The sequence below is a fragment of the Ambystoma mexicanum genome, chromosome 5p (genome assembly GCF_040938575.1).
Source record: "Ambystoma mexicanum isolate Mex_15411 chromosome 5p, UKY_AmexF1_1, whole genome shotgun sequence".
NCBI classification, from domain to species: domain Eukaryota; kingdom Metazoa; phylum Chordata; class Amphibia; order Caudata; family Ambystomatidae; genus Ambystoma; species Ambystoma mexicanum.
The window spans coordinates 910,023,866-910,037,537 of record NC_090930.1 but is presented as its reverse complement, the minus strand read 5'-3'; the positions used below and the strand labels follow the sequence as shown (position 1 = coordinate 910,037,537).

General features: G+C 41.3%; 1 protein-coding gene across 2 annotated transcripts in view; it reads left to right on the top strand.

The window, feature by feature from the left end:
* Window positions 1-13,672, top strand: part of ADCY1 (adenylate cyclase 1) — a 2,048,432-nt gene that overhangs the window by 824,494 nt on the left and 1,210,266 nt on the right. For both annotated transcript variants that reach the window (XM_069613341.1, XM_069613342.1), the window contains exon 4: window positions 11,089-11,200. In XM_069613341.1, coding sequence (XP_069469442.1) covers window positions 11,089-11,200 — 112 coding nt within the window. The remainder of the gene's footprint in view (window positions 1-11,088; window positions 11,201-13,672) is intronic.

Here is a 13,672-nt window from a genome sequence, read left to right as displayed (position 1 = left end):
GGCTGCCTTTGGCAGTGTGCCCAGATAGTCCCTTTGGGCGGTCTTAAGGAGTAAAAACATTCCTGAAAAATTACTCCCCCAATCCAACTTCTTTATGAAAAGAAAAAGGCAGTGGTGAGGTGGGGTGGGGTCTTGGGGGTGAGGTGACTGACTACTTTAGGATGGCCAGAGGGGTCTGTGAAGGATGCATTATTGCACCAATTCTATTTTGCCTTTATAAATTCAATAATAGTGATGATACAACAGGAGAATGTGGACTCCCCCATGATGGGGAGTGAACGTGGCCCAGTCCTTTTTTCATGGATGGCACTGTCCTCCTCCCCACCTCCCCAATGGGCCTGTGGCGTGCCCTGACAATCTTTGAATCCCAGTGCGCAAAATTGGGTTTGGAAATCAACGCCATGAAAACTAAAGTAATGTTTTTTTCACCTTAATCAACCAGGCCAAAAAATGTGAATCCGCGGTCGAATGGTACCACCTTGGAACAGGTGGACTGGTATAATTATTTGGGGGTTCAGTTTTCCAAGGGGTGGGGTGTTGGGAAAACCATGTGTCCATGGCAAACATTGTCTTGGAGAAAGCAAGCGGGGCAGTTAAAGCCTATTATGCTAAACATGATAGGGATGCTCTGGGGCCAGCCCTGTTCCGATAACAGGCACAGGCAAAGGCGTCAGCCATGTAGGGAGCCGAGGTATGGGAGCATGCAGAGGAATTAGCCATCGGAATACAGAAAATAATTTTCTAAAGGCAATCCTCCTGCTCCCACAGAGCACCCCCACTAGTTCTGCATGTATGGATCGTAAACTCCCATCAGGCTGGTTTTCTATTGGGTCAGGATCTGGGGTAGTCTGGACATAGAACCATGTTGCCTGACATTGGAGCATGTCCTATCACTGAGGGGATGACAGAAGATCCCCTGGGTGGTGCACGTAAGAAACTGGTTGTCCCAGATGGGTCTTTCTGCCTATTGGCAAAACCCCCGGCAGATGGACCAAAATTCAAAAATCATATTGGAAAAAGCCTTTGTTAGGTACAAAGAGCTAAAGGTGAGGGTGTTGACTCTCGCTCTGGCCATAGACCCGACCTATTTAGCACTTAAAGAGTCACAGGGATTCAAGAACTATTTGAACACCATTAAACCGGTTTATGCAAAGGCACTGTTTATGAGGCTACGCTTAGGATCCCTGCCCGTGTGAGACATCATCGAAAATTGGTCTGGATCACCTAGCACTCTTTGCCCAATGTGTGAAAATGTAGATGAAACAATGGAGCATTTCTTACTCTTCTGTGATAAACTGAAAGATCTTAGAATCACTTATTTGAAACTCCTTTTTAGATTGCACGGTGCTCTCACCATTCATGGAGCTATTTACCTATGCAAGAACTCCATGGACCTCTCATTGGCTCATTTTGTCACAAATGCATTAATAGATCCTGGCTGAGGAGGAACAAGACCCTAAGCCAAATTGCCTGAACCCGTGGAGATGAATCAGAACACTTGTACAAGATTGTTTTCATTAAATGATTCTGGCATTGTATATTTTGATAGTAGATGACTTGTTGTATCAACACGTTTTTTGTTGCTCCCTGTGGTTTTTATTTTAGCAGCATATGAATTGTGTTTTTATTTTAACACTGTTTTTCCTTTTACCTTGTAGCTTGTTTATCAGTGTAAACATTGCTGTGTCTCTACCGATATGGGTTATGCCGAATAAAGGTATTAAACAACAGAATGAGATAGGTACGAAAACTTTGAATCAAGGCGGGGAAAGCCAATGCGATCCTGAGAAACCCAAACAGGCAAGGGCCCTATCTGAATAAGATTGAAATAGTTAAGAAAACTTTGCATCCAGGCTGGGAGAGCTGATAAGGTTACAGGGCCCTTAGGAACCCAAATGGGCTAGCGCTCCATGTGAGCCAGAGTGAAGGGGATATGAACACTCTGCATCAAAGCTATGAAAGCCATCGAGGCTATGGGAGGCTGAGAAACCTGAGTAAGAAAGCACCTTATGTGGATTACGTGAGAGACTGCCAGTTTGCAAGTGAGCTGCAAGACTTTGTGAAGTCCAAGAGCCATGCAATTGCTATAAAGAGAACTGTATTAAAAGGGAACCTTGGAGGTTCTAAAATAAAACCTGCTTTCCAGAGGAAGGGAGAACCAAGCAGAGGATGTTTTCTTTTGACCAGCAAAGCCCAGGGCCATTTTAAGCACTTTTGGGGCCCTGCACACAACATCTTTGCCCTCCCCTCCAACAAACCAAAGAAATGAAGTGATTCAAAATAAGCATGTTTACCTATGAGCCCCCTTAACCTGTTCATTCTTGCTCTAATCAGGATGATAAAAAAGTAGCATTTGAAGGCCAACATTAGGAGTCTACGAAGTGGTTACTTCTGTTCTAGCAAAGATATAGTAGATTTTTTTTTATCAATAACATCCAGGAAGGTATGCAGCCTGTAGTATTTATGCAGGACCGTATGTAAAAAGCACATGTAACCCAGAATGGAGAACTCACATTATCTGCCTTACAGAATGCAAAAGTACTCAAGCATTGATAGAGGAGACCAATTGGAAGGAAGGAGAATGCTACACATACCATAGCATGGATAGTGAATGCAGATTAGAAGCTACCAGGATGGTGTCTGTATCCAATCAGACAGAGATTAGAAGTGGGACATTGTTTTCAAATAGTGTTGTCATTAGAGATCAAAGGAACGTATGCCTGTAGTATGCAATTTATCAATGCTCCCTATTATAGTTTAAGCAACACTGAAGCCAGTGAAACCATGAGTGATGCTTTTTTGAAGATCATATCCTGAAAAGGAAATCCCTCTGCAGGGCTCCCAATTTTGAAAGGTTTAGGACTGGCAATTTTGAGAGGTTATGCAATACAAGATTAAATGAGATGCCCAGGATAACACATTAGTTAAGGGATGAAGCTGTGATGTGCGCCAACATTGCAATTTCTGCATTTGAACACTTTCTTTTCCAATTCTTACCATGAACTAAAATAATCTAATTTTATAAAACGGGCTTCGAAAGTACACAAATCACATTACCAAACATGACATTTTTTTAAAATAAATATTACAGAAGGGTGTTATACAAAATGGGAATGATTTTAACTTAATAATTAAATACTTCCAAAACACTGATTTGTGAAATTGTAATTTATAAATGTGCAGAAAAAAATGTTTGACTTTTACAAAAAAGCAAACCGTTTTTGTGTCAAACAAGCAGACCTTAAAATATGCCTGCCCGAGGCCTACAACATCTTGTCCGCTCTCTTCTGTCTACCACCCCTTCCACTCAAATGGCCTACATAAGAAAAAAGATCAACTAATAGCCAGTGGACGAAGTGGGCAGGAGCGGGTGGGAGAGCTGTTCCTCTACCTTTTTTTATTTATTTAGATTTACTGTTCCTATACTTTTATTTTTAAAAGAAACCATTCCGGAATGGAAGTGCCGGAAGAAGTTGAAGCTTGCACTGCAGTACACTGAACGGTCCCTTAAACAGTAAACGCATTTGTCTGGAGAGTTATAGTGCGCGTGGGACAGAGCTTGGTGATGGGGTTTGGGCGACGTGGGGGGAGGCAAGTAGGGAACATAGTTCCACTATTTCTTTTCATACACTTCAACCACTGGTAATGGGCTAAATGATGCCACCAGTGTGCCAGAAGGCAGACATCAGAGAAGACGGCACAGTAATGTAAGAGATATTACATGATTTGACCAGGATCACTGAATCTCCTGCTTGCAAATCCAGGATGCAAGCATGAACACTTAGGTTCCACAGTCTTCAATTTGGATACTTATTCACCACTTGGTGTAAAGGTTTATGCTCATCATTGGAGGTGGTTGCCTAGGTTTTACAACACCACATCTGAACAAACCGATTTCTAGACCTTCATCATACAGATGACATGTTAATATTTATAGCAACTCCTATCTGGTGCACGTACATTGGCGATAATAGGCAGGCAGGTTTATAAACTTCAAACCTCGAAAAAGCTCAGCCAGGCTTGCTGGAATGTGCTGGAATGTGCTATTCTAATCTTGCATATGAACACATATCTCTGCAATGAGTGCTTAACACACTAAGCTAACTTCTGAACTATTGTGGCACTCAGTGTATCAATATGCATTTCAACTTTGGCTATTGCACATAATCAGCATAATTCCCTCAGGAAGGAAAGAAAGCTACAGGAGTTGTGCCATACGGAACACATACTATATATACGACAGTGAACACAGAAAGCATTACATAATGAAGTGAACAAGGCAGAATGTACTTGTCAAAACAGAGAGCCAATAGGTGTAGAGCCTCAGCAGCATGCCATCAAATATCCTGGCGTGTGTTATTTAAGTCTGGTGAACAATGGAATCTTACTTCTTTAGATCAGGCAGCCGTGTGGGGACCCCATCAAAGTTGGGGGCCCTGGGCAAGTGCCCCGTTTGCCCTCCCATAAAAACGTCTCTGGCAAAGCTTGCAGAAAGTGGTGAACTGTTTTATCATATTGACAAACTTGAAGCTATCGACAGACCATCCATGTGATTGGGCCAGGCAGAAGCTTAAAATAGAGGCCATTGATTCAGCCACTCTTTTTAGTTAAGTTATCCAACATGGTTGGGTCAAATTAGTTGGATATGATTTTAAACTAGGGACTGTTTTTGTTTTTGTGTGGGCCACCATTAATTTTAGTTTCTGGGTAGGGTACTTCCCTCATAGAGATAGGGCAAGATAGCAGTTTTCATTTACTTGTAGTAAACACCTTTGAAACATGTCAGTCATTGGGCCAAGTTCATATTTTGGTTCATCGCACTGCCTACTTAACCCCTCACTACTACTAAAGCAGCAGTGATCCCAATCATAAAGGTGAATTAGGCACAGCCTGTAAGGGATTCTTTCTTCCCCTTGTGAGGTAGCAGAGGTTAAGTTCAAAATATAAGAATTTCTAAGGAAGGTTCTATAAATGTATAAACATCTAATCAAACAATAAAATGCGAGATAACTAATTAGAAAAAAATAGAAAAGCCCATCTCTGTAAATGAAACACAGAAAATGCAGACTTTAATAAACGGGCACTATGGGTGATGAGCAGCAGTGTTCAGGCAACATATTGGCCACAATGTCAGTGTTCAAGGATATGTTTTTGAAGAAAAGGTTTGAGAAGGGGGGCATACAAGCCATTATGGTTCCAAAAATCTGGCTAGGGCGTCAGGGATTCTTCACAGTATCTTTAACACTTGTCTTTGATGCTTGATAGCATTGTGCCAGGCTTCTAAAATGTTTGTAAAGCTACATGTAAAATTGTGTGTTCTGGTGCATGTTATTCCAGACAAGTGAAGCATATACATTGGTCAGATATGAATTTCGTTTAGCCAAATATATTGTTTGAATATTCACGAGTCTTCATATTACCGCAATACATTATTTATTGGATTGACATGTATTAACATTCCAAATCTGTATTATTACTTTTAAACTTAGCCAACAATTGTGCTCGTAATATAACTCATGTTATAGTTGATCAACATGAAATTGGCCATATTATTTGCTTCCATGAATTTAGTTAATTTATATGTTTTAATTCATATCCAAGTTTACCACCAAATTGGCAAGTACATAGTATAGAAACAGACTAGTGAATGTGGCAAAAACATGTCCTAATAATCATTTTCAGTTGTTACAATAATTAGGATTGGACCTGTTACACCAAGTTTGCTTGGGACTATCCCCCTGTGGCATGTTCTCTTTAAACAACACCAAGCACCCTGACATCCAGACCTTGTTTTCTGATGTGAACTTTTATAGCTTCACACCTCAGCTGTCCACCTGCGCTCTTAGGTTCAACATCAAAAGATACCTCTTTTTCAAGCCGCACATAGCACGGAATGCACCAATAGCTTGGTACGAACTTTCTCTCCTGCAAAAAATCAATTCTTTCATCCCAGACAAAAACATCAGATCTGCTGTCCAAGCTTTGTTCCTCTCCACCTGGATGGTGACAACTCCCTTCGGAAGGCCTTCCGCAACTACACTAGCACCCTGCATGACTCATCAAAGGACTCCACAAGTTCAAACACATCACTCGGACCCCATCAAACTGCACTGGCTCCCACTGCAAACCTATATCATCTGCAATCATGCTGTATAATTTAGAAGGCTGTTAGCCTGAAGTCCCCAGGTTACTTCACTGAGAGACTCAGCATCTCCGGAGGCCTACCATCTACCAGAAGTAAGGACACACTTGAACACTGCAGGTGCTGGAAGGAAAGAAGCAGAAGACATGCTAGCTCTGTCTATGCCCTAAGACTCTGGAACCATCTCCCCATCAACATCAGACTTGCTCCTCATGTGTACAGTTCAGGAAGGAGCTTTAGACCCTCCTCTTCAAGGAAGGTTCACCCTCCACTCCCCACCCGACCTCTGACTGGGTGATCAGCTACCCATTATTTCATCCCCTGGTTGTTTGTAGATCCCTTGCTACCAATTGCTAACCTTCTCCCCTGTTCTTAGCTCCCTGCTCCCTGTTTCTCTGATTCCTTCACCATGTTCTTCCCCCCTATGATTGTAAAGCACTCCATTGCTTCCTGAAGCAAGGTTTACACTCAATAAATAGCTTTATTCATTTATGTATTTATTTATGTATTTATTCACAGAGGAACAATGCTCTTTTGATCACAAAAGAACGTATAATAGATAAGAAATCAGATTTGACTAAATCTGGTGAGCATCTTACAATGGGGTGAGTTTGAGGGACAGTCTCACCAGGTTGTGTAGGGGCATAAATGGAACAGTGACCGTAGACAGTACATATGTAAGAAGATATGAATAGATTAGGGACAATGAACATTGGACATTTGTAAGTGCAAGTTTGCAGTACAGCCAGCTGTGCTCGCAATGTGATTATGATAGGTGAAGTGCTAGAGTGGAGGAAGAGGAAGTGAGGAACAGAGGCAGGGTAGAAGTGAGAGAAAAAATGTTGCTAGCATGCAGATTAGAGGTAGGTTAGGAGGGTAACTCAGAGGCGAGTAGGCAGGCTTTTAGTTTGGTTTTGAACAAATCTGTGTGGGCAGGTTCTCAGATGTCCGGGGGAAGAGAATTCAATGCAAGTAGAGCAAGAAGAGAGAAGGGGCAGAAGCGAGAGTTTTGCATCATTAGTCATGCAACCTGGTGAAAGTATTAGGAAGTGGGTGTGAAGTGAGGGAGTTCAAAGAGAGTCCAGGAAGCAAAGTTAATGATCTTGTCAAGAGGACAGAAACATAGTTGGGGAAACTAAAGAGGATGTTGGCAAAGTAGTCCAGTTTAGAGAGCACAAGAGTGGTTAAGAGATGCCTGGTGATGTTGAAAGGAAGGTGGTGCCTAATTTTCCTAAAATTTAGGAGGTTGAGGCGAGCCGCTGTTACAGTTTTGGAGATGAAAGTAGAGAAGGTGTGCAAAGGGTCATAATGGTGCTGAGATTTCTAGCTGAAGAAGAGTAGGGGAGCTTGTCAGGTGGGAACTGGATTGGCAGAGAAAGAGATGAGAGAGAGTTTTGGGTTTTGACAGGGAAGCAGAGCACCTCTATTTTGGTAGAGGTTAACATCAGACAGTCTCAAGCCCCCCAAAATGTAATGCAGAGAGACAGTGTGAAATTTTAATAGAGAGATCAGAGGAGAGTTCAGGAGGAGAAGAAGATGTGGGTGTCATCCACAAAGAGATGGTACGAAGTTGGACACATTCATGAGGACAGATCCGTGGAGTGACAGTAGCAGAAACCTGCTTGTACAGGTTCTCGCAGGTTGTGAATGTCTAAGAAATTGGTAAGATAGTTGAACACAACTCTTTTGTTTAGGAGAGGGATGACCATGGCTGTTTTGAAAACAGAGGGAAAGCAAGTGAAGTTGAAGGACTGGTTAAAGAGTTCAGCTATGTGAGAGGCCACTAGAGAGGCAATAGGCTTTACCAGCTGAGGAGCATGCGGGTCTAATTGGACACAATATGGGTTAGCCTTCATCGGTACAGATAGCACTTTGTCATTATTAGTGTGACTAAAGGGGGAGATAGAGTCAGAGGATGAGGGTAGAGTAAGAAGCTGATTGTAAAATGTATGAAGAGTGTAAGGAAGGTCAGGACAGAGTCTCCAGTTATGGAAATTTTTGCAGAAAAGTATTCAGCTAGGTTATTAGCTTTGAGAGTGGAGTTGATAGTCATAGAGTTAGTAGCAATGAGAAGTGAGTTTAGGGAGCCCTGTAGCCGGCAAGGATGGTTGAAGTGAGAGTGAATGAGTTTTAGGCAGAATTCCTATTTTTGCTCTATGAAGAATGGACTTGAGAGAGTTCAGAGCAGAGAGGTAGAGTTGCATGTCCTCATGCGTGTGGGTATACCTTTATTTGTACAGCAGCCGACACATGTCTGTTCTGAGAGAGCATGTGAATGAGGTGACCAATGGCTGAGAATGCTGAGACCTACGGGTGAAAGTAAGCTGTGGGAAGTGAGAGGATAATGAGCCATATAGTAGGGATTGGAAGCTGGAGAAGGTAGTGTTGGAGGAAGAGACATCAGGTGTGAAGGAGGAGAGTGACACATGCAGGTCGGAGATAAATGGGGGAGTGACATACGGTTTACATTTCCTCCTAGTAATGGGTGAAGCAAGTGGTGAGGAAAGGTCAGAGGGTGGAAAGGAGATGGTGGTGGACACGTTTCATTGATCTGATATGGATGTGTGACAGTAGTATTAGTCTGAGGTGGAGATGAATAAATAATATCCAAAGAGTTACCCCTGTGTGGGCAGGTTAGTTATGGATAGAGTGTAGAGTGTGGTCATTAAGAAAATACTAAAGTTCAGATTTCTGAGAGGTCGTTGGAGAGGGAAGGTTAAATTCACCTACGAGAATGAGGTGATTTCTAGTGGAAAGAGAAACAAGGAGTTGCCCAAGATCATCAAAGAATTGTCCAGTGGGACCAGGAGGGTGATAGATGGAGATGATGTAAACAGAGTAAGGCAGAACAATAGTAGAAATGATGAATTCAAAAGTGTTAGGAGAGGACATGGCATTGGAGATTTGTGAGGCATTGAGGCAGGAAGAGAGTAGGTATCTGACACCTCCACCTCTGCCATGTCAGTTGAGGAGAGTGAATAAAAGATAGTTTGGAGCCGTGTAGGGCCACCAATGTGGCAGTGTCAGATGGAGAAATCCATGTTTCAGTGATCGCAAGAAAGTCTAGAGGAGGAGAGCTGGAGTGAAAGTAGTGAGAGATAAAGAACGTTTTCTTACATACAGACTGAGCATTCCAGAGTGCAATGTTCAGTTCATGAGGTAAGGAAGAGTATAGAATTTGAGTCTCAGAGGAAGAGAGATGAGGTAGATCGGTGTTAGTGGAGGGATGGTTAGCTTGTTGGCCTTATTTGCTGGAAAGAGGTGGAAGAGAAATGAAGTAGTGTGAGTTAAGAGTTGTGACTTTTATTATAGGGATAGGAAAGAAGGAAGTAGTATCTCAAGTAGGTCTCGGGAGGATAGCTCGTGGGCAACATGCTCGCCTTGGAAGCAAGACGACATGGAGCAACATAGGTTCAATCCCTGAGTCCACGCTTAGAAACCTCTGGGTATCATGCACGTTATAAATAACCCATCATATCATATTGCGATTGGAGAAAGCATAGGGAGAGGTGAGTAGAAGGAGGAGTAGGGAGTGAATGCATTATTAGTGAGAAGCACATTGTGGGGAGAAGAACAGTAATTAGGAAGCTAGGGGCACTCACAGGTGTAGGTGTATACAAATAGTTGTTTTAGTGGAGGGTTGCTGTTAGATTTGAATGATGTCTGTGTCCTGTGTGCAAGGCATTTTTGTGGAAACCTGTTCAAATAACAATACAAACGAGGTTGTTTCTAGTGTATTACCTGTCTTCTTTATTTTCACATCTAAGAATTTAATTTCTGCCAATTTCCTTCTCATAGTAAAATTGATCCTTTCATGGACGTTGTTAAGATATTGAAAATAAAAAGATATGTAGTCTCTCTTCAGACAGTTGCCAAATGATGAAATTAATATTGATATATTTTTGTACAAGTGTAAATCCCTTTGCCATTGTAGATTACTGTAGATAAAATGGTACATAGAAATGCTGGCATAAACAGCAGCCAGAAAGTTAAATTCAGCCAATAACTTCACAGTTGATGAAAGACAAAAGACAAGTCTTTCCTTAGGTTGGACTGTGATTCATTTCAAGTGCATTAAGGGAATACATGTTCCTTTCTCATTCTCAGCTTTAGCCCAAAATAACGTAGGTTTCATTGGTTCAGCAACAGCAGTGGGTTTGACCACTTTGGCCTTCAGGAATGTGTCGTCCCTACTGTAGATCCTCTCCACAGACGTTATGCGAGATCGCCCAAGGTCTATGATCCTCGCCAGCCTCCTCTGCCCCTATGGAGGAAGAAGTCCAGGGATTGAAACAAGAGAGTGGTGCTGGATATTTCTGCCAGTGGTATGTGGAATGCACTGGCAGATAAATATTCGACACAAGCCCAACACCGCAGAATGGACAAGCAGCATGTGAACGCAAAAGCACTGAAAGGAAAAGCGCGCACGTGTCTTGGGTAAATGGAGGGGTCAGGTAAAACATGAGACGCACACAAACACATGCATGCACGCACACACACACACACACACTCAAACACCCACATGCATTGATTAAGACGTTCAGAGAGAAGCAGCATTCCACCCATGAAGGGAGTGAGGATGAGGAGCCAAGTAGACACCATGACATTTGTGCCAGGAACCAAAGTCGCAGAGAGATTATGTTAACTTCAGGGCACATTCTCCTCAGTTCCTATATGTTGGGTTTCCAGTGATCCCACGCCTTCACAATCTGGTTTCCTCTGCAGTTTTACAAATGAAGAAACTGTACAATATATGTCACATCTAAATTGCGACCACCTTTTTCAAATGTTGTGAAGACAGACACTTACGGATGGTCTCCTGCAAACAGTTGAATTGAATTGTGATTGAATTGTGTTTTTGTTGTAAGGGGTGAATCAGGTTGCTCTTTTTTTATTAACAGCTAAGATTATGTGCGACACTAATACTATTTTTTTTTTCTTTTCAGCATTTTATTTGCCGACATTGTGGGGTTCACTAGTTTGGCATCACAGTGCACTGCTCAAGAGCTGGTGAAGCTTCTAAATGAACTCTTTGGGAAGTTTGATGAATTGGCTACTGTAAGCATGATCACGTTTATTGTCCTTATATCTATTTTTGGAAATAAATAAGAATGATTGTAGATGTGTTTCACTTGATGAAGTCGATACATCCATTTCTTAGCTCATCAATAATTTAACTAAGCACGTCTTTGAAATTTAGCAGCGAAAACCATACACATATGGATATTATGTGGTGATTAATTCATTTGCAACTCTTCATCACAATGTTCGTTTATTGCACACAATGACCAGCTGTTTTGTTTATTTATTTATTTATTTTTGTTTTACTTTGTCAATGTTGATAGAATGTTCTGGATATGTATGACCTAACACAGCCCCTATTTTGCTTCAAATCATGTTTCCCTACACAGAATATCAATAAGAAAATGTGCATGGATCAATCATGGTAATATATTATGTATTCACGCTTGCATAATGGTGATTTTATAAACACATACATATATTTAGATTAAAGACAATGTTGCCAGTATGAATCTCTACACACTATCAGGCCTGAACACTTTCTTTAAACTGTCCACATATAACATGTTTTCTTTTTTTGATTCCTTACAAAATAAAGGTAATTCAGCCTATTTCCTAGATATGCCAGATCATGCACATCAGCAATGTCCAATGCTTCGTTCCCAAATATGTTTGCAGACATTCTTACACTACAACAATGTGCAGATGATCCCATGCATTGACAAATAGCAAGATGAAGTATAAGTTAGGCAGACACAATTGTATCCGCAGTAGTGAGCACCTACATGGAAATATTTTTCCTGGGTGAAACAACTGATGAAAAGGTTCTGCCGTAAATTGCATATCTTCTCTTTTACCAGCACATGACACATGCAGGTTGATAGAGAATTCATAATTGAGAAAATTACATTTAATTTTATTGTATAAAAATACCAAATAGTTTTTATTGAGCTACTTATACACTTGTGAAATTAGCTCTTATGACATTATTATGAAACAAACCTGCCCATTTAATACACTACAGATTTTGGTCAGACAAGTTTGGTTCCCCACACTCACTATTGTCCTTTTAGTGAGTGTGGGTAAGCTCTCTTTAGTCATATGTGCCAGAATCAAAAACCTCAATGGGTAATGGAGCCTGGACGCTCCCTTCAATGTACATGATGCTACATGCGTGTATCGGCCATGTCATGCTCGTGTGTCAATAGAGAGAGTGGGCGTTGACCGACGCATAATATTCCTCTGTCTTCTTTTTGGCCCTACTTCACTTGCAACCGAATTGGGCAATGTGGCAAGAAAAACTCCTAAAGAGGAATGTCTAGAATGTCTGATTGCTAGAGTCAGCGGGCTGTGCTGCACCTTAGAACTTGTACCTGGCATCATTGCATACTGCAGAAAGAAGCCACGTAAATAAAAGCATATGGCTTGTGAGCACCATGCACCGAGGGCCTGTTAGACGAAAGGGCTGGGATAACTTCCCTTTACCCTTGCATTCTCTAAAAAAAAGGAATGGCTCTTCTGAACTAGGTGCTTGTTTTTTGGCCTCCAGAATAATCTGCAGGATTTGCTTCAGTAGGGGGCGCAGAGCTATTGTAGAGGATACATGTTAGTGATCCCACTGGTCATTCTTGGGTGATGCTTAATTGAAGCCTATATCTGTCCTTGGCTGTCCTGAGCACCTACGAGCAATTTGTGCATCAAAGGAACCAACAGACTTCCTAATCTCACATCAACGCTGATCAAGAAACCCTTTCTGAACCGAATAGAGTTTTCATCCCTTCTAGATAATTGCACTGCAAATTAGCTGTATGCTTTTTCAGCTCTTACCTCAGTGAAAGAGAGGGACACTATCCATAGGCCTGGAACAATCCAGTAATGCCTGCTAACTGCTGAATGAACACTAGAAGCACTCATGTAAAATGTATTAATTCCATGTGGTGTTTAGTAGACGTGATTACATAAACTCCAATTGGTTGTGCAGATTATGGCCACTGTGTTGAGTTTCATTTCTGTGATACTTCGCTCCAATGTTGTTAAACTGCCCATGGAAAGTATTGAACATGATGTTTGCTAAACGGTGTCTGTTGGGATGGTTCACTTGTAAGTACTCTGTGTGTTAAGAAACGGCCGTGAATTCCACTTTTTATTGAAAATCAATGTTGTTTTAGTTGTATCCATGTCTGGTTGATAACAATATTTCATAATAATAAGATGGTCTCAGAATGAATCCTACCTTTATTATTACTTTCATCCCTATTTTTAATGTTGAGTTTGTTCGGCTAAATGATCAAGCTTTCTTCATTTACCTTTCCATTCTCCACTTGAATTTAGAAGAAAGGAAACTTTGTATGATGGATGTGTGTGCGACTCTCAATAGTTTCTATATGACATGGACATTGATTCCAGGTAGAACTTAATGTCCTCTTAAATGGACCAGATGCTGACAAAATAACATTAAATTAATTTATTTCATGTAGAATATGTGTAAATGAAATGCACATTTTATGG